This window comes from Ambystoma mexicanum, chromosome 12 (assembly GCF_040938575.1).
Source record: "Ambystoma mexicanum isolate Mex_15411 chromosome 12, UKY_AmexF1_1, whole genome shotgun sequence".
Lineage (NCBI taxonomy): Eukaryota > Metazoa > Chordata > Amphibia > Caudata > Ambystomatidae > Ambystoma > Ambystoma mexicanum.
In genome coordinates this window covers 902,111,261-902,139,183 of record NC_090936.1, presented here as the reverse complement: position 1 = coordinate 902,139,183, position 27,923 = coordinate 902,111,261, and the positions used below count along the sequence as shown (strand labels likewise).

The window sequence follows — 27,923 nt, the reverse complement described above, 5'->3', positions numbered from 1 at the left end:
CACTCTAACTCAACAGGATGCCGAAAATATGTTCAAGCTAGTAGCAGCAAAAAACTCTGGTAAAATCTGGAGAATTTTCACTTCAAATGACACCCTTCAGCAGTCCCTTCTAGCAAACCCAATTCCTGCACGAAAGTGGATAATCCACTTCAATACTCTTTTCTGCGATTCAACAATTCATCATGTGGGCAGACAAGAATCGGGATTGTCCGCTTGGACCTTCGCGACAGGAAAGGAAGATATTCTAGACCTAATAAAACACTCTAGCAACTTGAGAGTGGCCGGACCGGACAGTCTGACAACATGATCCTCAAGAAGAACCCAGACGAATGGGCAACTTTCATTACTTTCATGCATGACCTGTTTAACCTAATAAAACTTAGGAAAAAAATACAGGCCTCTTGAACAATTTCAATAATAGTCCCAATCTTCAAGAAGGGCAATAGGTCATTACCAGTAAACTATAGGCCTATCGCCCTTCTTGATGTGATCAGGAAAATATTTGCAGCCCTTATCCTGAAACACCTGTCTGCTTGGAGTAAGGAAAGGACACATTACGACCGTTGGCAGGCTGGCTTCAAAGAAGGAATTGGAACTTCTTTGAATCTGTTCTTGATTAACCTTTTGAAGATGAGACTACATTAAAGAACAGTAAAATAATCTACTTGGCATCAGTGGACCTGTCAGAGGCTTTTGATTCAGTAAGCTGCCAAAATGTTGTGATCCAAGCTAAAAATCTGGGGTTGTCCTAGCGATTTATTCAAAGCTATTGAAGCACTCCATATGGACAACTCAGTCCGAATAAGGCTGAACAAACTTAGTGACTTGACCGATCCCATTAACACATCAATCGGCCTCAAACAAGGCTGTCTCTTGGCGATCTTCAATTTGTACACTTTGGATATGGAAGACACATTCAAAAGCATTAGCTGCTTCCCACCTGGCATATCTGGAATATCGATAAGCAGGCTTTTATATGGGGGACGATGTGGTGATAATGGATGAAACACCGACTGGCCTCCAGCGACAACTAGATGCTCTTGCCATGTACCTATCAGCAAATGACCTGTGAATAAATGCATCAAAATCTAGCATATTGACACTTGGCAGGAAACCAGGAAGGGCAGCAAAACCTACTGGCTGGTTTATAGAAGGATCAAAGATCCCAGAGATAACCCAGATGACATACTTGGGAATATCAATAAATGACAGCCCAACTGATGCCGAAAGAGAGGCAATCCTGAGAAGGAAAATGAAATCTCTGGAAATACAGGCAAAAATTATAAGATATCGATACTGTAAATTCTCGCTTGTCCAAGTTATTACCTTCTATTAAATGAAAGTAATTCCCATTCTGACATACGGGGCATAAGTTTCACTCTCACTGCCTTGGAAAGTGTGGCCAATTATAGAGGGTGTGTTCTGAAGATATGTTCTTTCATTGCCCAACTTCTTGCCTGTAGAAATTATCAGTAAGGAGCTGGGCCTAACTTCCTTGTTCACAGTAACTGTCTGGAAGACCCTGTCTTTTTAACAAAAGTGCTTGCTACCATCATCTGAAGGAGGATTTACCTTACTCAATCAGGCTCTCCATGTGAGAAGGGAACACACACTGGTAGAATGAAGCAACAAATGCAAAGGAATATTAGAAAGCATAGGCTTGACAGATAAATCACTAAAGAAAAATCCTGAGACTGTAAAGAGAAGACTCGACAACCAGGACTGGATCGAAACAGTGGAGACAGTCTCTGGGCATAAACTTTACAGGAAACACTGTGCGGACTTCAGGAGTTGAGGAACAGCCTTACCTTACTTGATAATATTACCCTTGGATTATTCACGAAATCAATTTCTAAGACTACGCTTCAATTTGTTGCCAACAAAGGAGATGCTCGATGTAAGGAAAGTTAAGAAACTCAGAGACTATCGCTGCAGACTTTGTAGCTACAGTGACACTTACCTTAAGTCTCAGTGGGAGGGTAATGCCTTTTCAGCTGAGAACCTGTGGTCTGGTCACTAGTTCTGTGGAAACAACAATTATAACAAAACCACTATTGTAATCCCATTCACAAACTGAATACTGTGATACAGTATACCTTGAAAATGGCCGTCCCTTCTCACCTGTGCTTTTGTTTTGTGGAGATCTCCATCCTGTATTCTACAGGGGCGCGTTTGGGTAGGTGACTTATTCTGAGGGGGTATGGTGTCAAAAGCCTTTTATCTGTATATTGTCCAAAATCATATTTTTTAAGTATCAAGGGAAAATCTCTTGGTAAGAATAATAATTGTTTATAGTTCATCAAACTAGAAATGGTCCCTACGTTGGAGAGATCTCTCTTGCTAGAATTTCCTTTTAACCTTTTCAGGTTCAGAGGATCCCTCAACAAGGGCTTAGGCTGTGGTAAAGGCTGCAACTATACTCGCTTTTTAGGGACGATTAGATTACTTCAGTTCGTCAAAAAAACTGAGTAATAGCTGCCATCAGAAAACAAGTGTGGTAAAAATAAGCGAAGAAAAGCCTTGCTGAGACTTCAAGTAAGCACATATGAAACTTCTTTCTTTTCTTTTAACAAGTTAATTCATTCATATTAAATACCTTTGTTTTGCAGGTCTTCAGAGAAACTATGGAAGCAAATACCTTTGGAAGATGCGGGGAACTGTTGTGGAAACTTTTGGAAGATTATGTTGCGACCGCAGACAAAGGCTGCTGAGAGAAGAAATGCTGCGGCTGCGACTGAACTTCTAGATCCTTCTAGATCTCTCTTCTGCATTTGACACAGTGAATCATTCCATCCTCGTCAAAAGGCTCCATGACAGCCATGGCATCTTGGAGAGGGCACTGGACTGTCTTACCTCCTTCCTAACTGACTGTTCCTCCAAAATAATTGTTGACCCTTTCTCCTCTTCTTCTTCCTCCACTACCTGTGGTGTCACTCAGGGCTCTATTATTTCGCCCTGGCTCTTTAACATATACATTTCTCTACTAGTATGACTCATTTCTTCCTCCTCCCCCAACTTCCAGTGCTACGCTAATGATACACAACTTTTCTTCAAACTTCCAGCTGCCGTACTTGCACCCTCCTTCATCCCTGGCTGCCTCTCGGCCATCCAGGCCTGGTGCACTGCCAATGACTTCTGTCTCAATGCCAGCAAAGCAGAGATTCTCCCCTTTGGGTCCCCTGCACCTTATCTATTCCCTGCACTCTTTCCTTCCTTCATGGGCCCCTCTGCCCCCTCCAGTGTAGCTAGGAATATAGGGGTCATCAGGACATTGTCAAGAAGTCCCACACCCAGCTCTTCCTTCTCAAAGGGGCTCTACCCTTCGTCACCTTCCCCCAGAGACTCAATGGTACCCATGCTCTGGTTCTCTCCAGACTACTGCAATAGCCTCCTCCTTAATCTTCCTTCCTCCACCCTGCAACCCCTCGAGCTTATGCAGACTAGGGCAGCGAGACGTATCCCTGACCTCAAGCTCAGCGACCGCATCTCCCCATCCCTACTAAGCCTTCACTGCTTCCCAATCTCAGCAGGGATTACATTCAAATCCCTCTGCATCATACACAAGGCTATCTGGGGCCAGGGATCACCCTATTTTCAATGCCTCCTGACCAGATACTCTCCTTCCAGACTCCTCCATTCCTCTGGCACCAACTGCCTGCGTGTTAAGCACTTTGCCAAACAGAGAGCTGGTGGGCAATCACTTTGCTCGGCTGGTGTCCTCCTGTGGAACAGCTTCCCTCTCCCGCTGTGTCTTGAGCAAGACCTCCTTAATTCTGAAAAAGCCTCAAGACCTTTCTCTTTACCTACTCCTTCTCCTCCTCTCTTCGCTGCTAATCTTACAGCAGTATGAGTGATATGCAGGGCCCTTATGTGTCCTTGGGGCCTTGACCCCAGCCGCTGTCTTTCTTTATACGGCACTTACTTGGCTCACCCATTCATTGATGATTACACTTACGTTGCACTCATCTCAGCACTTACCCTGAGCATTTCTCAATGCGCACCAAAGCAGCTTACCCCTCACAACTCCCCCCTCTGCACTTCCACGTTCTGAGCACTCACAAGGCATAGTAGGTTTGTCTCCCCTTCCCTCTATTCTCAATATTTGGTTGTACTATTAATGCAATATATTTATCCTTGCTGTAATTCATTGTCTACCTTCCCCTGTCCTCACCTTGTTTGCCCTTTGGGCACCTTGAAACAGTTTTGTTAATTGTATAAGCACCTAATAAGTGAGCAATAAATAAATAAAATAAATAAATGTGAGGCCGGGAAAAGGTTTTAAGAATCAGATTCATACCGTCCAATGTACAATAACAATATGGCACAAGTGGATAAAGGAGAACACATTTATTATTAGTCCACTGTAATTCCTATGATTTGGGAGCGATTATGGACCAAAAAAATGAACTGCGATTTCATTAAAAGACGGGAAAAGGCTAATTTGTTTCTATAAACTCCTCAAAATGCTGACTGCGCCATATGTCACGATAGCTTGCCAGGCAGCGCATCTCAGGCTAGAATTAACGAGGCTTTTCCTTCCACTGCAATCGCATGCAAAGGATATAGGCCTGGACATGCTATTTCTACTCTAAAAGCAACATATCCCCGAGACAACACATTAAAGCAACAGCAGATGGATGGCCCTGCAATGGCAGCCCCAGCGTAATAAGACAGTATTTTATTCTGGGCCCTGTTCAAGTGTACATGTCACGACAGCAGTACAAATTCACACGTTGAAGCCAATGTCACATGAGTCATCTAACCACACCCGCGTTCGAGTACATCGCACGAATGCTGTACCAGGAGATTTGGGGAAAAGATTCATCATTATGCAGGTGTAGCATTTTCTCTGTGCACGCGACTTGAACATTTAAGAGAAATCGATGACAACACAGAGAAAGTGTGCAATTTGTGCCTTGAAAGGGGCACATGCTGACTGCAAGGATATTTATTTTCTTTACGTACACACCTGTGTCTTACTGAAAAGGAAATGGTCTATAAAGTGCCAACATGCAGTATATATGTGCCGAGATAATGTTCTAATCTAGGAAATAAGTACGTCTTTGTAAAAATGGGTTGCCTGCATGGCTCATGTAAACACTGTGCTATACAGTAACGAGCTACTGTGGGCAATAAAGCATGCACATTGTCTAAGAAATGGCAAGTGACTGCCAACCCCCAAATGATGTCAGGGCTGTGCTGCAACCGGCTTGTGCTCTGCTGGTAGAGATAGTCCAGATGTCTTTCATTCATGGACTGTGCCTCGAAATTCTAGGGAGAAGAGCCACACATGTTAGTGTAATTGACTATACACAATAAAATATGTCAGCTTTACCTGTGTCAATTACTTAGACGTGATCTCTGCAAATGCATCAAGGCCATGTGCTGTGAGTTCCCCCATGTACAAGAGTGATCAATCAACAAACTGAATATGATTAACTATGTTTCATGTTGCACCTGTTATCTATAGACACATCTGTGAAAGAAAGTGCAATGCAAAACACACGATTTTATTTTTATTATTATTATTATATATTATTATTAGCATTGTTATTAGTATTCCCATTTTCAACAGTAAAACAAATTGTTGTAAAAGCCAGTGTTCTTTTTGCTCACATCTAATTATACATTTTGATGAAATGCTGTTAGTTTCACACCAAAAAGATGTAACTTTATCAGAACTGTGTGAGTTTCTAAAATATATATACACAAGTAAATAAAAATTAAAAATATATTTTTAAAATTGCAAAAAACACTCCTGTCTGTCCTACCAGAGTCAAGATTTGGCCAGAAAAGCAAGAGATAGCAGTGGCATGTATAATCTCTACAAGTGTTGTATAGCACCCTATATATGCTCACCTTTATAAAGAGAGCAATCAGTTTAGCGGGATGCTTAGCACAGCGCTAAATACAGTTCAGTTATTGCTAATACTGCTTCATTATCTTTTCTTTTCAGCTCACAACCTTTGTCCTCATTTCACTTCATGCAAATCCCGGTGGGTTCAAGTCAGGGATGTCTGTGCCCTTGGAGGGGACTTACTGCGCGTGCGTCCAGCCCTGTCTCTGCCAAGTCAGGGATGTCTGCGACCTTGGAGGGACTTACTGCGCGTGCAAGGGTCCAGCACTGTCTCTGCCAAGTCAGGGAGGGATGTCTGCGACCTTGGAGGGAATTACTGCGCGTGCAGAGGTCCAGCCCTGTCTCTGCCAAGTCAGGGATGTCTGCGACCTTGGAGGGACTTACTGCGCGTGCAAGGGTCCAGCCCTGTCTCTGCCAAGTCAGGGATGTCTGCGACCTTGCAGGGACTTACTGCGCGTGCAAGGGTCCAGCCCTGTCTCTGCCAAGTCAGGGATGTCTGCGACCTTGGAGGGACTTACTGCTCGTGCAAGGGTCCAGCCCTGTCTCTGCCAAGTCAGGGATGTCCGCGACCTTGGAGGGACTTACTGCGCGTGCAAGGGTCCAGCCCTGTCTCTGGCAAGTCAGGGATGTCTGCGACCTTGGAGGGACTTACTGCGCGTGCAAGGGTTCAGCCCTGTCTCTGGCAAGTCAGGGATGTCTGTGCCCTTGGAGGGACTTACTGCGCGTGCAAGGGTCCAGCCCTGTCTCTGCCAAGTCAGGGATATGTGTTCCGTGTAGGGACTTACTGCGCATGCAAGTGTCCAGTCCTGTCTGCCTATACATGTGTTGGCCATATTCCAAAAACCTAGATATGAATCTACTCACTGGCGTGTCATGTTTGGGAGGATAAGGTAAGCCCCTTAAACAAGTGGGTTCAGTTGGTCCATCCTCTGTGATGAGACTTACGGAGCACACCACCGCAAATTATGTTTTTTAAATGTCCACCAGCCTTGGGGAGGTGGACATGTTTAAAAAAAAAAAGGAACTGCGCATGACAAGCACGCGAGTTACTTTCCTGGGCAGAAGCATGATGTTAAGTGTCTATATAGACTCGTGCCATGACTGCACCTTCCCCTGTCTCTGGTTAGTGATGGGGCGTCCAGGTGTAGAGCAAGGAGCAAAAGGACGGTACCACTTGGAGTCCATCCCTCTGTGAATCAGGAATGTGCTTGCAGTTGCAGTTCCTTACACAGAACGCCCCCTGGTTGTATTCTGCAAGTGCGCTAATTTAAAGCTGTGAATCTGCTCCTGCATAGCCATGTCCACACACAGATTCACTATTTTGAATCAGTGCACTCACAGAATTCCGTTTTTTTTTCTGCACTGGGGTTTGCGTTGTGCATATTGGAAAACCAGTTTATGTGAATAGTCTAACAGCTTTTCACCAGTAGTGCTGACTCGGTGTGGCCCAAGGGGTACGCGGATGAGTGTGTCGGGTGGAGGGGACTCAGCTGTTGCTGTTCATGAGTTACAAGAATGCGATTCATGCTGGGAGGGTACATGAACATGCTTAAAACGGTTAGACATAATCTCACAGCGGATAGCAGACAGTTCAGGAGGAATATAAACACACAGGGCCTGATTCATGGAATATTTGCCTGGTTCAAAGTGAATGTGCACTGCTGAAAAGTGACTTTGCACTGCCGACACAAACCCTGATTCATGGAACGTGCAAAGTCCATTTTTGCAATGCAAAGTCCGGCCGAAGTCAGCGCATAGTCCTTTTTGCATTACAAAATGACGTTGCCCAGACTTTGCACACCAAAAATACACTTTGCACAGTTCCGTGAATCAGGGTTTGTGTCAGCAGTGCAAAGTCACTCTTCAGCAGTGCAAATTCACTTTGAACCGGTAAATATTCCATGAATCAGGCCCACATAATACCATCAGCACCATTGCTCTATCTGCCGATTAGTTTCCTCCATTAGGTGAACTATCATTAGCTCACCTATATTTGCCTATTCCATGGATGGAAACGGAGCCTGGGCACATAATTAAACTATTCCCCTTCTCTGACTGTGGGATGTTACAAGTTGGGAAGTTATAAACCAGTTCTGAGTTTTAGGCAAGGAAGATAAAGGGAGGACAAGACAAACCCTCTCACTAGGCCTTGTGTCAATCAGATTGTGCAATTGCGACAGTGTAAAAGTGCAGGGGGAAGGAGATGGGGAAGTGCCAGGGGGAGGGAGGTGGGTAGTGCAATCAGGGCAAGATATGCTCTGAGTAAGTGCAGCCAGGGCAGCACAGCTCTGGGTGAGCGCAAGGTGGCAGGGGACTGCAGAGGTTACAATTATAGCCCCTAAGTGTGCGGTAGGCCCGGAAGCAGCGCAGTGAAGACTGATGAAGGAGGAGCCTTGTACCCAGTGAGGCTCTGAGGGTACCCAGGCAGCACAGTCGGTGCAGCAGCAGGTAGGTCAGCAGGGGAGGGAGAGAGAGAAAGCAGAGGAGGAAAGGAAGGTCTTGAGCTGCTGCTGGAACTTCAGGTGGTCAGGCTCAAGTTTGAGAGAGGCAGAGACCATGCCAGAGGGAGGCACCTGCAGAGGAGAGAGGTCTACCCCCACTCTCTGGCTGGAGAAGCATCTGACCCTCAGAGAGTTAGATGTAGCTGAGCAAAGGGCTTGGGAATGACAGTATTTGGGAAGAGAGATTGCAAAATTACATGCACTATAAATGCCAGTACTTATAGCACATGATTTGAGAGCTATGTAGGGTGAGAAAAGTCACTTGTGGCTTCTCCACTTTACTAGCTTTACCAGACTATTCATATTTAGCAGTTTGTTTGCATATATTTTACTGCTGTCTGCCAGAGGAGAACATATGCACATGTTATAATTCTAGAAGGCTGTCTGCTTCTGTCATCTTTGCACAGCCAATAAAACGAATATCATTCATTTGGGTAATATTCACATTTAGCACATCACTCACAACACGCTGGATGCCCTCTCAAGCAGGTGCTTCTGTCAGTTTATTTCATTGTGTGCCTTGAAAGCGGAGCAGTAAAACTCAATAAATATTATTATTCGTAGTTGGACCCTAGGTGTAGAACCGTCCTTGCTAAGCTCCGATGATTAAAGTGGTGTCCTAATTAGTTTATCCGCAGGTCACAGGAAGGGGTTGTGGTGAAGCCCACACCTCCATTTTTGTATGATCAAGGGTTTCTCCTGGATACCTTGCAATTCGTTTGATATTTCAAAGAAGTGGATTTGCCACACACTTTCTTTTGAAAGTCCATTTTAGGTGCAATTTTTATTCATTTATCAATTGTTTCATGTGGACTCATAGTCCCAATTGTGGTCAGCCGACACATGTTTTGACTGTGTGGGTCTTTATCAAGGCAGGCAGTATGAAAAAGATGTCCCAATTGGGGTAGAGTGGTGAAGAGCAGTCAGTCCTAGGGATGACGGCTGGGCTTGAGGTCTGCCCTTAATTCAGTTAATACTCAATATCAGACCAAGACGCATGTCTGCATCCAGATTAACTGAACTAGGGGCAGACCTCAAGGCCAGCAAAAACTCCACATGCCTAAGGAAGCATTCTCAGCAACAAATATCAAGCTATTCTACCCAGCAGCCGCCCCCAAAATCACCCCCTCTCTTCCAGGGCATAGTCTACACTCATTAAAAAAGGAAGTTACCAACTTTCTACCAAGGAAATCTCTCGAAGGTTTGGCAAACTACCGTCCTAGGTCTTACAGAACTCCTTAAACAAACAGGTTACAAATTATATGAAACAAATCCACTTTCTACCGAATTGCCCATCAAGTTGCACACCTGTGTGAGGTACAGAAACTATGTTAACAAACTTTGACCTGTCTCCCTAATTAAAGGCCTCCCAGCTGTATTGGTTGTCTTTGCCATATTTACCTCCTGCGCTGGTATAAACCATGAACCATGATTTCCCGGCCAAAGTGTTGTCCAATACACTGTTTTATTTATTTATGTATGTTGCGTTTTAGTACAAAACTGAATTTTTCCCAACGTAATGTAATTTACACTGACCACGCAAGCATCTCATATACCAGATGCAACAATTACAAAACTAAATGGCTCGACTGGGCATTATCTTTTAAATGCAAGAACACATGGAATGCGCCATAAAATCAATTTATTCTAATTTTCCTTCAGCTTCAAATTCATAAAACGATGAACCGTGCATAAGACCTACTACAGTGGGCTGCCATCTTTCGCTCCCCGTATGTTTTGGGCTACAAATCCCATCAGATCTAGCCAGCACAGTGAAAGGTGAGGAATCATCGCAGTCATAGTAGAAAACATCCAGACAGCTACATATCACCCAAAGCACTCTGTTCAATCTCTATTTAAGCAACATACTGACAATCACCCATCTAAAGATGAAGTAGCAAAGGAAGGGGGCCGGATTTCATGATCTATAAGGCTTCAGGTACCATGGAATCCAAAGATACAGACACAAACACACAAAAACAATTTTAGAAGAATAAAACGAACAGCCCCCCACCCCCATAAACAGTCTGCTAAAACAAGCCGCCAATTACTAACTTGTGGCGTGGGTTGCAGCAACTAGGTAATGGCAGATGTGGCAGCCTATCTTGCACGGTCTCTAGCTGCTCCAGGCTCATGATTTGTAAACATGTTCCCCTTCGAGCTAACCTACCTTTCGCCACCCTCTTTTTGTCCGGTTTCCTGTGCAGAATCTGAACCTAGACCTACATCACACCCATCACAATCACAGACACGTGTTCACTTTCCCTTCTACCTACACAACTGCTACCTCAACCAAATGTAATTCTTAACCCAATGTATACGTGCAACACTCTCCGAAGTGTGCATAACTCACTATGTGCAATGACTTACACAAATGAATACATATTTTATAATATTAACAAAAACAACATTTTTTGTTTTTCTTATGGCATTAAAATAATTCTGAGCGAGACTCTGGGGAGTTGCGGAAAAGATGCAGTCTTTGCAACCAAAGAGTCTCTCTGGACTCCTTGTCTCTTCTTTTGGGGCCTGTTGCCTGAAGTCACATCTTAATCATGCCACAGGCTCAGGGTCAATAGATAAAATACGTAAGGTTCAGCCAAAGTGTGATAAAAAATCTGCCAACACATATTACTTACAAGCTGTCAAAGGTTTAAGGGTGGAAATGGACTATAGCCTTTTTATGGTTTTAGTCCATTGAGACCTATTAGAAGGATTTATTATAGTGACTTATGAAAGTCTACAGAACCAGTGAAATATTCATGAATTCTTTGACATGTATGCATGCATCCTTTCAGTGGCTTTTCAAGAACCAGAACAGGGCCCAAATGTGCCATGCCAGCCTTCAGTGAAGTGTTGTGTGGCTATAGATATGCGACCTCAGCGTTAGACTCATTCGAGGAGCTCATTTAACTAATGTGAGAATGTTTGACAGGTGATACATCGGAAGTCATTTGAAGGATCTTGGTCGTACTCAAGGGGAGCGTTTTCTGAATGCACCTTGAAGGACCACCTAAACTACTGGGCGAAAAAGGCGGGACCAGACGCCAAAGCAGCAAATGCATCAGCACTACGTGCTTCCTGGTTATTTCTCTTACAGGCAAATGTCTGGAGAAAACATCACTCATGCAGAGTTCAAAAAGGGTTTGGGGTCTGCTTGGTAAAGAGGTCTGTTATGTGATATGCCCCATTAGTGTTGCTTTTCCATCACCCATCTTTGCAGTGGGGTGTCTTTGCTACTTTTGTGATATGAAATGTGCTAGTACGCTTGTCTGGCCCCATCAGATTTGACCTGTTGTATCCACTCTGCATCACAGTTTACATTATACGATGGGGGGACATGGCTTAGCACCATTGGAGATGGCCACCTAAATCGTGCACTCCCGCTCCGGTGAGATTATATATCTTCATTGCACACTCTTAAGTGCATGTTGTCAAGCAAGTAATACTTAAAAACAGTCACACCTTTGCAGAATACTGAAAATGTTGAAAACCGCAATAGAAGAAATAACCTACGTATTATAGGCCTGTCAGAAGGTATTGAAGGAGTCAATCCATTCTTGTTCTTAAACACTTTGCTCACCACCTACCGACGTCAGTTCAACTGAACATCCGAAGAGCTCACCGGATCGGTCCAATCAACCCAACGCTATCGTCTAACTACTCATCTAACAATTCATCCAGAGCCTTCATATTTGCACTAGTTGATTATACACACATGCTTCTTATTTTGAAAAAGCTAAATCAATAAAACAACTTGCTTGGAATGGCAAAAGGATTTTCATCACCCAAGATGCATATAATGCTATGGTGGCCAGAAGAAAAGAACTACTTGCACTAGGACCAGCTTTAAAACAGCCCAATGCAAAATACAGCATCATACACTGTGCCACTCTTAAAGTTACTCTCAATGGTCACACCTCTGCCTTCCAAGACCCAAACGATTTAAGACATTTGAACCAAAGCCAGAGGAGAGAAGACATGTACACATCAAGAAAACCTACTTGAACTTAATTACTTATGCTTTCAATCAAATATTATCAATCAACACTGCAATATTTCCTCACTGGAGTGGGGTGTGAGGGTGGATGTCTCCTCAGAGGCTCTCCTACCTACATTTTTCTTTGTTGCTCAACATGAATGGTGTGGCTGTTTCCTGTTAGCCATAATTATTTTTGATGTCCTTCATTTTAGATATATGTCACCCATGTTGATTATGTTTGTCCTCCCACTTCCCTTATGTGTACTACCCTCTATGTCCTTGTCATATGGGCTAATGAATTTAACAACTTATTCAAAAAGGCTGCCCAACTCCAGGCTTAACATTATTCTTACAGCCTCTCTTGCAGTAACTATTATTGACTTATATTTAAGCTCTGCAACATATATGCTATTTCACTGTAATTCATTACCTTCAATGTAACCTTGTGGAATGTTAAAGGGTTACATGACCCTATTAAAGAACAGAAAATACTATCACATCTTAACAGAGCCAAACCATTCATAGCTTGCATTCAGGAAACACACCTTTCACATGCAGAAGTGGTCAAACGTCATTGGGTAGGCCAAGTCTTCTCGAGTGCAGCTAACGGGAAGAACAATGTTCTTATTTCTCTAATTAACAAGAAATGTAAATGTAAAGTGTTAACACATGAATATGATGATATAGGCAGATGGGTATTGGTTAAACTATTAGTTGACTCTATTGAATATACTGTACTGAACATCTATGGTCCTACATCACCAGACTCCTCTTTTTGGGTACAACTTCATCGTCTGAAGTGATTGCAATGAGATTATGGATCAGTTCTTAGATAGGAAATCCAGCGTGCAGTTTAAGCACACCAATTCCCATATGCAATTCACCAAATGTATTTCAGAATTGGGCCTCATAGACACCTGCCGTATCACTCACCCTTCCAAATTAGAATGTATGTTTTTGTCCAGCCCTCATAAAACTCTTTCAAGATTGGACTATATATTCATATCTAAATCTCTAACTAGTTGCCTCCTAGATTCCTAAATTGATTGCATAGCATTATCTGATCATGCACCAATTCATATTCAATTCTCCTCTCCACTCCCAAAAATACTTGTAAATCCAATATATGGAGATTTAATCCATGCCTCCTCAAAGATGAGTAATTCACACCCTTCATAACCCCACAACACAAGAATTACTTTTCAGAAAACTCAAGTCAAGACACTTCTTTTACTAACAACTGGGTCTGCTACAAAGCAGTACTTAGGGGACACATAATCTCCTTTGAGGTAAAAAAAGGTTACAGAATCAGAGAATATTCTGAACCAATTTACAACCCTAGAATCTCAATACTCACATACTAATTCTGAAGCAATCTTAAATAGCATTATTAAGCTCAGAATACATTGCAATAAAATCGGGACACAAAATTTGATAACCTGTAAAAATACAAAGTGAAAATGTACCAACTTTCTAATACATCAAGTAAGTCCCTGGCTTCATACCTAAAACTTAAAAAAGAAAAAGCCACAATTGCAGTTATTAAACATTTTATGGGCAATAGAATGTTCTTGCATAAAGAAATTATCAAAGTTTTCTCTAATTTCTATCAGAAATTATACACCTCTGAAGCCTCTCCTAATAACGCACACATTCAGAAATGTCTACAAAACAACCTTACTCTACATATCTACTGGTTAATCTCTCAATTCCCCCATTTCTAGTAGTGAAATCCACAAAGCCTCAAAGACCTTAAAAAAGGGAAAGCCCCTGGACCAGATCGCTTCTCCAGTATTTTTTATGCAAACTTTCAAGACCTTCTAATACCTACACTTAGTGAACTTATTTCTCAATTCATCCTGGACAGAGAGGCGTGGGGATCCTTTCTGGAAGCCATGCTCATAGTTTTTCCCAAACCCGGTAAAGATCCCGAACTACCTCAGAGTTATAGACCCATTTCCCTTACCAACACGGATTGCAAAAATCTTAGCTAATAGACTTCTCCCTGTGTTACCTAATCTAATAAAACAAGACCAAGTAGGTTATACTAAAGGCAGAATATCTTCCGCCAACTTAAGATTGCTTTTGAATGTTTCAGTCTCCATTCATGGCTCCAAAGATCCATACGCAGCAGTTGCCCTAGACGCAGAGAAAGCATTTGATCAGGTTGAATTGAACTACATGTTTGAAGCCCTTAGATGGCATGGTTTTGAGCCCCCGTTTCTCGTAATGATTACAGTTCTCTACTCATATCCTAAGACATCCATTTACATTAATGGACACATATCCCCATAATTCCCCTAACGCAGAGGCACACATCAAGGGTGTCCTCTTTCCCCACTTCTTTTTAATATAGCACTTGAACCCTTCTTTGAAGGAATAAGACAGAATAATAATATAAAGGGCATACAGTGTGGTGATCTACAAATTAAATTGGTGGCGCATGCTGATGATGTCCAATTACTACTAAAAAATCCTGACACCTCCTTGCCACACACACCAGACATTATTTCGTAATTCTCTGTAGCTTCAGGATATAAACTGAACACAGACAAGTCAGAAATGATCCCTCTTTACGTGCAGTGTACCAAACATCAAGTACTAACTGCAGGTATGAAATGGTGTCCTAATGGTATCCAATGTCTTGGTATACACATATCCTCCTCTGTGAAAGATATCATCAAACTTAATACTAGCTCTCTATGCTCTAGAATAAATGAACTCACCAATTCCTGGTCCCGCCTTTACCTGTCATGGTTGGGTAGATTAGAATCTATTAAAATGATGATTTCTCCAATTATTCTGTTTCTCCTATATATGTTGACAATCCCTCTTCCCTCCTCTTTATTTAAAACCATAGACACCTGCCTGGCCAAAAATTCTTTTGGCAGAAAAGGAAGCACAGACTATCTCTATGTAAACTTAAGGGAGGGGTAGGGTTTCCCGACTTTACAAAATAGCATATGGCTTTTGTTGTAAAACAAGTACAGTAATGGTTTACTCATGAACATTCTAATGATGCACCCCAGTAGTTATGTCTAGAGAGAGCAATGGTGTCCCCTCTAACTCTTGCTGATTGCTTTTTCATCAAGACGAAAAATAGATTTGTAAAGAGTACAAGTATTATCCTATCAGCCCGCTACCTCATAACTTATTTGTTCCTGCTAAATCAAAAGCCCTCCCATTACATCTTACCTTACATTTGGTTTAACCCACTAATTAAGATTAAAAAGAAACCGATTTTCTTGACACCATGGCTCTCTCTTGGTATCAAATATCTTGATCAGCTGTTTGTACAAGGATCCCCAGTCAACTTTAATAAACTTGTTGATAAAGTCAATGGGCCTCATTATGACCCGTGCAGTAACCATGGCGCTAGTAGCGCTATGGTTGCCGCCGGTATTTTACTGATTCCGCCATGGTGAATGGCAGAATTACCGCCCCATTCCAAGGTTGGCGGGGTGGTAATTCCCCATTCACCATTGGCCCTTCCCCATTCCCATTTTTGCCCCCATAGGGCTCAATGGAAATGGGGAAGGCGGTAGTTACGGTACCGTAATTATCTCCAAGGTCCCTTTGCGGGTCTAATCCTTAACGGCTGGTAAAACCAGCCGTTAAGGTAGGGACCCGCAAAGGGACCTCGTAATTAGGCGGCAAGGGGTTAACGGCACTGCCACCTTTTACGGGGCCATTAACCCCTTGTCGTAATGAGGCCCAATGTCCCTTTCTCATTCTTGCAACAATTCCTGTATATTATTGAGGCTATTATGGAAAATGATGATTCCCTCATCTATAAAAACACTGCTCATAATGTTGATAGGTTACACTTTTTCTCCAAATCGAATATGCCTGCTTCAATAGATTACAAAAATCTTCTGCAAAACTCCTCTATGCAAACTATGTAAGATTGCTATTTAGCCTGGCAGCATGATTGTGCTCTAATGGATAGTCAACTAGAATGGACTCAACTATGGAATCACACATCTAAAGTCACCACATCATCAAGCTTACTACAGACTACATACTTTTATCACCATAGAACTTGTATTACTCCTTCATTTCTCTTCAGAAGTGGCCACATGTACAATGACAATTGTTGGAGCTGCCTTCAACCCTCAGGGTCTTTTGAGCAGATGGTCCTTGAATGTAGATTTGTTAAACCCTTTTGGCGCAACATATGGAAAACACTCAAATACATCTTTAACACACTAACAGACTTCTGTCCTCAAGTTATTTTGTCTGTAGGTGTTATCTTAAAAGATGCTATTGATACAAAAAATAAGTGCTTCTTGTTCGACTTGTTTATTATGCTTGCCATTAGAACTATTTCATCCAACTGCAAAATTCTAGGCAGACTTCATTATAAGCTGAGGTGGAATTCAATCTGTAACACTCATAGACTAGGGAGGTGCAATGCTTCTACTCTGCTTTTATTACTAACACATGAACTGAAATGGAGACCTTTTATTGAATTTCTAGCATCTGTATCTTCGGTTTAACTGTTATTCATCAAGAACAAACTGTGCACTCTTTCCCATTGCCCCCTCCATAGCCCAACCTCCATCCTGTGTATGTTCCGTCCTTGTCTTGTTCCTGTTCTTAAATGTATGATACTTTCTTTCCCCTATCTACCCAAAACTCAGATCTGTATGATTAATGAGTTTGTAGCCATGCACTTAGCTAAATTCTATTGTTAATCCCCTATATGTTCATAATGTTTATAAGACATGTTACGATCCTTTTATGCCTTGTATGATCTAATATTAATAAAAACCTTTTAAACCTAAACAACATTATACAGCATAGGTGGATTTGAGCACAATCCAAAAAATGGTGTTTATTATTCCTCTCCCCAGAAGACTTTGGGCCTGATTTACAGTAGCGCAGTCCTATTGAAAAACGCCTTCTAAAGCAGTCCATTTGACTGAGGTCCTGAGAATTCCATCGAACCCAATGGGGCTCACATTGTTGGGGTGCAGGCCGGGACAGTCTGCCCCTTGTGCGATGTTTCCAGTTCCCAGCAAAGTTTTCCAACACTGCTCTATCAGAATGTGGTGGCATGTTAGCACCCATCATCGGAAATCATCCAGCAAGTGAGCCTTGCAATTTACACGGCAAGTGCAGAAACAAGTGCACTCCTCACAACACATTCCTGCTCTGTGCCCAGATTGCTCACAGCGGTGGGCAAGCAGACGAGAAAGGTTGCATGCAATAATGTACGTACACGCTTTTCATCTTAAGATCCCAAAAGAAGCGCATTGTTGCAATGTAGTGCCTGCTGTATTACCGTGCATTGGCGCTTGCGAAAGTCAAACAGAGCACACACACTTGTGACTTGCTGCTCACAAATGTGGTGGTTGCACAAGCATGCACTGGCCATTGACCACCATGCAATAGCCAGCACACACCATACATGTCTGCCCATTCACAATTGCTATAACTAGAAATTGGGCATGAAAAAATGCTTCTCTGATCAATAATAAAGCAGGATCGTGAATTCCTTGAGGGAGTTGCATGTTCTCTGACTACCTTTAAATACTAACTAGCTTTATCAAAATGGATAGGCCACAGAGATAATGGATCACCTGTGATATGAGGCCAGCCTGCCCCTCTCAAATTGAAATCCTAGCAGGGCTGACTCAGCCCTTCTTCCTTAGGAGGTCCCTACATTAAGAACCGTTACATTAGGTAATAACAGATTGTAGTACAGTGTCTAGAAACAGGCGTAATGTACAATGATGCTACATTATCGTGCCACCATTGTCTTAGCAATTTAAAAAAACAGAAATGAGGTGCAGCCGCTACGACCCTTACTTCCATAGCTTCCATTTAGTCAAATATCACATACCATCAGAGAAATACAATTGCTGGTGAACATGGTTAAGGAACGTGTCAGTGAATGCTCATTGCTAAATGCTTACATATACTAGGATCTGATATCAGGCTCCTTAAAATAGCCTTTCTCCTCAATAGGCCACATTCTGAAGGTGCAGTGCCTCAAATACTCACTGTGACCCCGTTCTTCGTTGTCGTCTCTCGGTAGGTAAAGTTGCACACGGCCCAGGCCAGGTAATATGTGGACATGAGTGGTGTCTGCGAAAAGTGGTCCGTAACCCACCCATCTTCTTCAAAAACGGAGGTCTCCACTGGCATATTGGACAGCGATAGATACGTCGCTTGGTGCTTGATGCTGATTTTGAACGTGGCCTTGTAGATGGGCTCATCGAAGCAAGGAAAGGCTTTTCTGGCGTGAATAGGCGAAAACTGTGTGACTGCGATCGACCTGTGACACAGTAACAAACAAAAAGCACTATTACTTACCACCCCAACACACTATTTTAAGACAGGGTTGTTTGCCAACATGTTTACCCTGAACTGTGTGCCATTCCTTTATTCTCACTCATGCTTTGCATTTCATAACACTTGATGGACATCCAATGTTCCATCCAAGTGAACACATACACAGCCAAAGAGATAGTTTTATAACAATAACTTGAAGAAGTTGATGTAGTGCTAAATCACCATGTGGGGATCAAAGTGCTGCGAATAGCAGGTGATATAGCCTTACCCAACCCAGTGCTCATCAATTGTCCTCCAGTATATGCCTGATTTGTATAGTGCCAAAACATCATTTGGCATTCCAAGTGCAATAAATAACAGGCTTTAGTGTCCACTAATTCAATGCTCTCCATTTTATTAACCAGTGAAAGCTGAAAGGCTTTGCCTGCTGGTAGGGAAGCGTGAGACCTGAAGGATGCAGGCATCGATTTATGGTAGCCGCCGCTCCACTTTTTTACTTATTTTGTGGCACCCCAAGAGCAGAAGAAGGGAGCTTTTGCAAAACTTGGCAAAGTCTGATTTCTGACATACAACCACTCCCAAATGTTGTGGTGGGCTCAGGGAGGTAAGAGAAAGGGATTTGCTGCCTGTATTTTCGTGGACATGGCTTTAGCATGCCCTGGCTCACAATGCACTGAGTCATTTCCAGACATCCCCCCCTTTCGCAGAGAAGACACCCTCACCAGCTATCTCCCCTCTTGGCACTGCACCCCGCAAAATGCATTTGAATCCCTCGATAAGTTCGGTCCAATTGTACACATAGCTCCTCTACCTTTTCCTTCTCATGCCTTCCTGTGCATTTCATCCATCCCTTGCCCTCATTCCAACTGCCTACCCAGCGTTGCTTCCCCCAACCGCTACTGCATATTCACACATTTTATCAGCCTATTTCCGTTCTTAAAGGTTAAGTTATTTACTTTGGTTGTTGGACAGCATACTTTTTATCAACAATGTCTGACACAATCAATCATGCAAGTAGTTTGAAACTCATTTAAATGAATCCTTTACAGGGGTACTCCACTCCACCCAGTCAACTCGCACATGTATCACACCCCTTGTAATTGGTTATTCATAATGCGCTTAATACCCAGAGGCTAAGCACGGACCTGGGATCGAACCTGCGTTGCTCCACATTGTCTTGCTTCCAAGGCGAGCGCGTTGCCCCTGAGCTATCCTCTGAAACATGATCTCTTTCTAAAGTAGGTCAACACGTTTATTGAGAGTGATGTTAGGAGATAACAAATGGTCCATACATTACAATATTGGTCTGCTTCACATACATCCACATTTCATGATCAACACACAGTAAAATAATGAACATCAAATACTTGATGTGTAAATCTATTGACCAGATAGTTAAACATATAATTTTCTAAACTAAACCGCACATAGCCTTCAGACTGTGCACCGTTTTAAAGTTTCAATTTCAAGTCTATGTAGAGTATTTGATCTGGAAATCAGTGTTTAGGACCAAGCCAGGCTTGGGCCTTTAAAACTGAACCTAGAATCCAACAATGCTCTTTGCTGAGTAGAAGGGCAACAAGAAAACAATGGATTTTAGAAGTAGCCACCACCAGACATGGTGGGATATTGTATTTATTTTGCTTTTTTTTTTTTTAAAGCGCTCACACAGCCCGCGGGCATCCAGGCGCTGGTACAGGAATTGTCTGCTACAGGAATTGTTCTTTTTTTTTTTAGTTGCACAATTGTTTTTTTTTTTGTCTTAGTTGCGTATTTATAACGCGCTTAAACAACCCTGTGTTGTTTTCCAAGGCGCGCACGTTACCGTTAAGCTATCCTCCCTTAAGTAAAGTAGAATGAAACAATTCTTCTTCCTTATTGCAAGCTGTCTGAGTTTTTCTGAAATACTCTTTACCTCTACTTTAGATATGAATACATTAGCTGTCGAGAGACTATTTATCCTGCTCCACCCACTCCTTTAAGTCCTTCCAACATCATTTAAATCGCCTGTTTTTGCTCCAGTCTTCAAAATCGCATATTTCCTTTAAAACGTGTCCCAGCAAACAGATCCTACTTCAGCACGAATCAAATCAAACAACAGGAAAATTCATGAGCTGTCAGGCGGCAACATGACAGACACGTGGTGAGTCAAACAAACCCTGAACATGCCGAGATGTGCTCATGCAATGCAGACCCTGGGCCTCATTACGAACCTGGCGGAAGACCATGGTGCTATTAGCTTTCGGGAAATCCGCCGGCGGTAAGAGCGTGAAAGTTCCCCATTGAGCCCAGTGGGGAATGGGGCATTCCCGAATGGGCTCAATGGGGAATGGGGATTAACATTCCCACTGAACTCGTGATCCGGCGCTATTAGTGCCGGGGAGTTCGGCGGTAGGGCTAAACACCTTATGGAGAATCAAGCTAAATGTCCATCACCACCCTGTTTCCTTGGTTCTTGACTAGGAACCTTGACCAACTCCAAATTGGATTATGGCAATATCCTACTTGCATGTATTCCAGAGCAACAACGGAGTCTTCTACAGAGAGCACAGAACGTGGCAGTATGACTTATTTTCCAAGTCACAAAAACTTTGACAATCTCCTCCTTCACTGACTGCCCATGAAACAGAGGATTGATTTTAAAATCGGTTGTCTGGGTTTTAAGTGTATACACAATCTCGACCCCCCAATACCTTTATGATAGACAGAATCAGTATGAGTCTATGTTCCTCTGAAAACCTCTTGTTGGTGATTCCGCCTTCCAGATTTAGCTATAGAGGCGACAGGTATTTTTTCAGTCTACAGTCTCAGACTATGCAATTCCCTGCCATTAGACATGAGCATTTTGGTGCTTTCCACTTTTTCCTAAAGCACTAAAGATATATTTGTTTAATTAATAGGTTCTTGTAGAAGGGTATTTTATTTTCTGTAAGCTGTCTGTTTGAGCTTTATGGAGTGGAACTTTCCTCTCGGAGAAACATCTGCAATTATAGGCAGTTTATTCTGCCTATAGCGCGTTATAAACTCATTTCTTGAGATGAACATGGAGCATCAGTATCGCAAGTGGTGCATGGACCATACTACACTCTGCCCCTTGCCTACCAGAATGTCCCCTCTACTTCATTACAGCTTCACTACAGCAATCAGTTCTCCTAAATGACAAGCCATGCTGGTCCCTCCTAACCTCATGCACCGCTGATGACAATCCACAATGCTTCTCATTTAAAATTGATTGAATCTGTGGCACCTTCATCCCACTCTTTGCTGTGGCATCCTTCTCTACTCCTCTAAACTATAACTATGACCTCACACCTTCGTCCCATCCTCTCTAACTCCCCCTCTGATCTGTGCCTTAGCTGACTTGTTTGGTCCACAATAAGTCAAGGAACTCACATCATTGATCTGCTCCTACCTTTTCACAATGTGCAACTTTTTTGCTTTCTTCATGCTCTTCCCAAACTACTTCCATGTTATGACTGCCCTAGCCTTCCTCAAAAATCCCTCAGCGGGCTCAAGATACCCACCATTTATCAAACAAATTGTCTACAAAAGGATCTCCACCTACCTATACTCTAATGACCTCCATGACCATCTTCAGTCTGGCTTCCAGAGTCGTCTCTCCACTGAAACAATCCCAACCCATGTCTCTAACTTTCTGAACTCTGCAAATCATAACACACTATGCTCTAGACCACTGAGTTATTGTTGACATAGTGGATCACTCTGCTCTTCTTCATACAATAGACTGGCTGGCCTCCTACTTCTCCCACTGGTATTTCCCCACTTCTTGGAACTATGCAACATATGACATGACTTCCCTCTCTGTTGGCATGCCCCAAGGCTCCTCTTTGACCCATTACTCTTTCCCCTTTACACCTCCGCCCTTGGTCAATTACTATCCTCCTGTGTGTTCTACTACCACCTTTTCATGCATACATCTTCTTTACCTTCATTAGTTTTACCACAGATCTATTGACATGCATTTCTACATGTCTCTTTGCAATTTGTCACTGGGTGGCACTTCATTGTCCAATGCTTACCTCCCCCAAGACCAACATGATCAACCCTACTTACATCCAATGCTCTCCTCCTTCCCTCTCTCATCTCCTTTCCACCTGACATAATGCCCTGCTACCCAAGTCATGCAGCCATGTGGGTCCTTTTTGAGAGTGACCCCAACCTGCCACACTTTATAACTGCCGCCTCAACAGCAGTCAGGATTAACCTCCTAAACATCAGAAACCTCTGCCCCATCTCGCTTACAACTCTGCCAAAACCCTTATTCTAACCCTAGTTCTTAGTTTCCTTGCCTATTTTATTTATTGAGTATTTGTTAGGTGCTTATACAACAACATGGTGTTTTCAAGCACCACAAGGCAAGTGGGGGGAGGACAAGCGGAGTAATTAGCAATGGCAAATACAGTAAATATACAATTGTGGTCTTACTAGGCCTTGTGACGTTTTTGGACATGGAAGTGCAGCGAAGAGAAGTGCAGGCGATAGGGAAGGGAGGCCGGAAGCTAGCAAAGTATGGGTAAGTGCTGGTAGGGGACTGGGAGGGAATTGCCAAGGTGTGCCAAGGGAGGAGGCCACTGGCTAATTGCTATGGCGGAGAAATCCCAGGATGGGATGCACAGCCACCAAAGTGGAGGCCCCACAAGGGTGCAAAAGTCAACTGGGTAGAGAGCCTGGTAACCTGTGAGATTCGTGAAGGACCAGGCCACCAGTCTTAGTGGCAGTGCGTTGATTAGTAGGGAAGAGGGAAGAGGTTGAGCAGAGCAGAGGTTTGAGAAGTTTCCGGAACTTAAAGCGGTTCGGCTCACGTCTGAGAAGGGCAGGGAGGCTCTTTCAAGGAGAGGAAGCAACTGTCCCAATCTCCTACTGGGCCTCCCCCTCTACTCATTTTTACCCCTCAACTTTGCCACCTGTATTCTCTATAATCTCTACAGCTCATCTTCCATCTCAAAACACAGCTTCCATGCTGGCTGGCATGGGAAAGGAGTCACTCTTAAAATATCTACTGTGTGTTTTCAAATCTATCCATTGCCTCCCTCGCACTTACCTACCTGACAAAATGGCACAACCTCCCACTGCGCGCCTCCTTGCACGCTCTTTTCCACTACTCTTCTACAATTCTGTTTCCCATTATGCTTTGCATCCTGGCACTTCCGCTTGTTCTGTACCTTCGCCAGAATGCACTAATAACTCCCGAACACAATATGTTACAAACTCCATACAATCTAATGGTGTTTTTTCTCGTTAAGTGGAGTAGGTGTACTTTCACCTTGATTGTCAGTGCTTAGCTGATACTCAACTCTCCAAGACCGAATTCACACTGCTGACCAACACCACCAAACACCCTGACATCCAGATCTGACTCTCTGATATAAACCTCAAGGGTTTCACAACCCAACTGGACATCTGTGCCATGTCCCTCAACATCAACAGACACCTCACTTTCAAACGGCACTTAGCAAGGAAGACACAAACTGCTTGGTATCCACTTTCTCTCCTGCAGAAAGTCAAGCCTTCATCCCAGAAAACCACTTCAGATCCGCTGTCTAAGCATTGGTGCTCTCCCACGTGAATGGTTGCAATGCACTTTTGGAAGACCTGCCGGCGACTACTTGGCACCCTTGACATGTATCATGCATGCTGCAGTAAGACTCATCAAAGGACTTTGCACATTCGACCATCACCCGATCCTCATCGAACTGCACTGGCTTCTGCTGCAAGCATTTATCATCTTAAAATCCTCCTACATATTCTACAAGGCTCTCACCCTGCGGTCCCAAACTACCTCTCTTAGATACTCTGTATCTCCAGAGGCCTATGTTACACCAGAAGTAAGGACATGTGCAGACTTGATTTCCATCAGTGCAGGAATGAAAAAAAACTGAAGACAGGCATTATGTATCCTCCTCTCCATCAACATCCGACTGGCGCCATGACATCTAAAGTTCAGAGAGGAGTTCAAAACCCTCCTCTTCTAGGAATGGTTCCTACCCAAGCATAAGTCCATACAGCATACACTCACTGACATATCTGAGACTGGGTGATCTGATCTACACTGTTTCCTTCCCAGGTACTTGTAGACCCTTTCTGACAATTGTCCTCCCTTCACTGTTGTTAGATCCCAACTCCCTTGTTTCTCTGCTCTCTAACCTTCTTTCCCATGATTGTAAAGTGCTCTGTTGCTTCCCGTAGCTAGGTCTGCGTGCAATAAATACACTAATAATAATAACAATAATAACAATAATAATAATAATAATAATAATAATAATAATAATATACTTTTTAAAATCTCTGCTCTCAAACATCATCTCCTGAATGAGAAGTTTCACCCTGTACTTGCTCCCACATTCCTCCCTATCCCTGACTACCCGGTACAAACCCCCCCTGCAAAAAACACATTGTAAATATGTAAACCCCTCATACTCTGGTTCTCATATCATCCCTTGTTTCTGTACTACGTACTCTTCATCTTTCACTGGTCAAAGGCTGACTTCCTGTCATTCTCTTGCATGGCACCTGATCCAGAACTGCCATGATTATTGTTATTGTTTTTTTTTTCTTTCTTGGTGGAACATGTAGTAACCTCAATAAATACAAATGAAAAAATACATTTGTCATGATCATTTGCTTTGCTTATAATATATTGATGTATTATATCATCAACATGTCTCAGTTGACCAGCTCTGGAAGAAGATAAGATGTGTGCTAGAGGTCTCTTAGACCTATCAGACACACTCATCACATGGAGCATGTGCTGGCAAGAGAACCCCAAATGATTCAAACTGTAGTTCTACATGGAACACATTTACCCACATGGCTAGATTTCTGATTTGTGAAGTCTTTAAGCTTTAAAATTAACTAATCATTAACCCTCTGTAATGTGTCAGGCTGATTTGGCACAGTGAAATTAAGCACATGCCTTCAGAAAAGTGTATCAAATTATATTGGTGATCATACCCACCATATTTTATGGCAGGCTTGTTTGGTGCTAAGCAAATTATCATATTATATATATATATATATATATATATATATATATATATATATATACGAAAAAAGAAGGAGTCCAAACCGCACTCCAGGCGATATATATATTCAGTGAGAAACTTGGTTAAAGGGACGTTATGGTTAAGTTGCACTAATAAATACCTATGAAATTCAGTGAAAAAACATTGTTAAAAATTCACCAGTTATGGTAAACTAAACATCCATAACTCAACCACCTCCATGCACTGCAAGACTAACACCCAGGACATCAAAGAAGACATCACAAAGTGTCTCAGGTACATGGCAAGAATTGGACAACGGTACAGGAATGGTAGAATTCACCATAAACAAACTTACTACACTTACTACAGTACTAATGTAATGGAAACCAAAAACATCCCTATAAATGAAATCTTCCAGATTTCATACACGTGGAAACATGCATGCACTCTCTGCAACCATGTTTCACAAGAGCACATCCCTAATGAACGATTTGTGTATGTATCCATACCAAATTGTGAATCCATTCTATGTCACAAGCTTCTACAGAATGCAAATCATAGCATATTATGCCCTCTTTGTAATTCAAACCATCTTAACAACATACAAATAAACTCACATGGCAATATGTGATACTAATGCTTCTAAGGTACAGTGCAGATGGTACCAAAAACAATACTATGATTACTAGCTTCACACATGGCCAAGTATTTCTTGACATGAACACCTTCACAACCGTGGGCACAATCTACCACAATGGTGCTACACCCACTTCAGGCCACTATACTTCATATGTAGAAAAAAGAAGTGATTTGAATGTAACACCTCTGTTGCTCCAAAACGTAGGTTCCCAGCAAATCTCACAAATGCCTACTTAATATTGCTTCAGCCCAAATGTTGTCACTAAAGTATAACACAATACATAGTTAGAATATGCCAATAGGTATCTAAGTACATAAAAAATGCCCTTCATTGCAATAAACTTCAAATATGCCATCACAGTTCTTGTTACTGCAATACTTCTTGTAAAATCCAACATAGTTACAATACGCCAACTTTACCACCAAATCAAACAAATGCTGACTTATTATTCCTTCAACGCAAATTTACTCACTAAACTATAGTATAATAAACAGAATACGCCAACTGGTATTTAACTATATCTAAAGTACTATGATACTACTGTTAAAATCCAAGACAGTTAGAATGCACCAACGGGTATCTAACTACATTAAATATTCCCTTAATTACAACACACTTCAAACAAACATACTACCACACTTACACTCACATAATTACAGTCATTTTCTTTCATTATTTCTTGTCAATACAACAACAGTGAAGTACACACTAATGTTGTATCAAACATAGTACAAATAATGTACTATTTATTGGGGTCAAATTGTATGCAATTAAACATTTTAAACTAGCATGTGTAACACATTACACTGCTTTTCTTTCACAGAAAAAGAACCAAGATTCCAGCTTTATTGAGGTATGCAACTTAGTAACTATGAGAAGTATTATCCTATTTGTTATCTTCGCAAAGAAATACATATTCCATAAGCACTATCCTCAATTGTACTACAATCATAAATACCATATACACTTCAATCATGTCATTCCACCATATTACAAATACTGTATACTCCCCCTACAGTATCTATAATTACCATACACATATTACTATAGTATGTGTGGCCAATGGTCGGATTCTGTCCACTGGCCACCACCACCACAATATAATTAAACCATATGACAAGTACCTACAATACACCTTAAAATAACAAGACCCTCCCAGAACCCACTGCAATCCAAATGATGTCTACGGACAGCAAAATTAACTGCTGACCCGGCGGCAACTGCATACCCTTTTTTTAACTAAAAAAACTGCTTCGTACCAACTTTATTCCACTCCCCCATCCTTTCTAGGCCCTTTTACGGGCACCAAATAACCACAAATGTGTTTTCCAGACTTTTTGCTCACATAGGTGTCCACTATCAGCTGCGGCTATCCAAGGATCCATCATGGCAACTGTATAAAAAATGATGACGCACCTCACGTTTTTCACAATTTAATCAGCATGAATATTTGGTGTCTCCCATTTTTTAAAAGCTACTGGATGGATTTACTCCAAATTTACAAAGGCACGCTTTCAGGACCAAGCTGTCGATCCGGGCGCAGGTTTGGTGAAAATAACTTTATTCAGTTTGGGCTGTATACGCAAGAAAAACATTTTTTCCATTGTGTCTATGACGATTGCAAACATTTTGGGAACCC

At 42.3% G+C, this 27,923-nt stretch overlaps 1 protein-coding gene across 1 annotated transcript in view; it reads right to left on the bottom strand.

The window, feature by feature from the left end:
* TRHDE (thyrotropin releasing hormone degrading enzyme) overlaps positions 1-27,923 on the bottom strand; it is a 3,000,980-nt gene that overhangs the window by 2,347,960 nt on the left and 625,097 nt on the right. Inside the window, exon 2 of the mRNA XM_069629390.1 lies at positions 18,350-18,623. Coding sequence (XP_069485491.1) covers positions 18,350-18,623 — 274 coding nt within the window. The remainder of the gene's footprint in view (positions 1-18,349; positions 18,624-27,923) is intronic.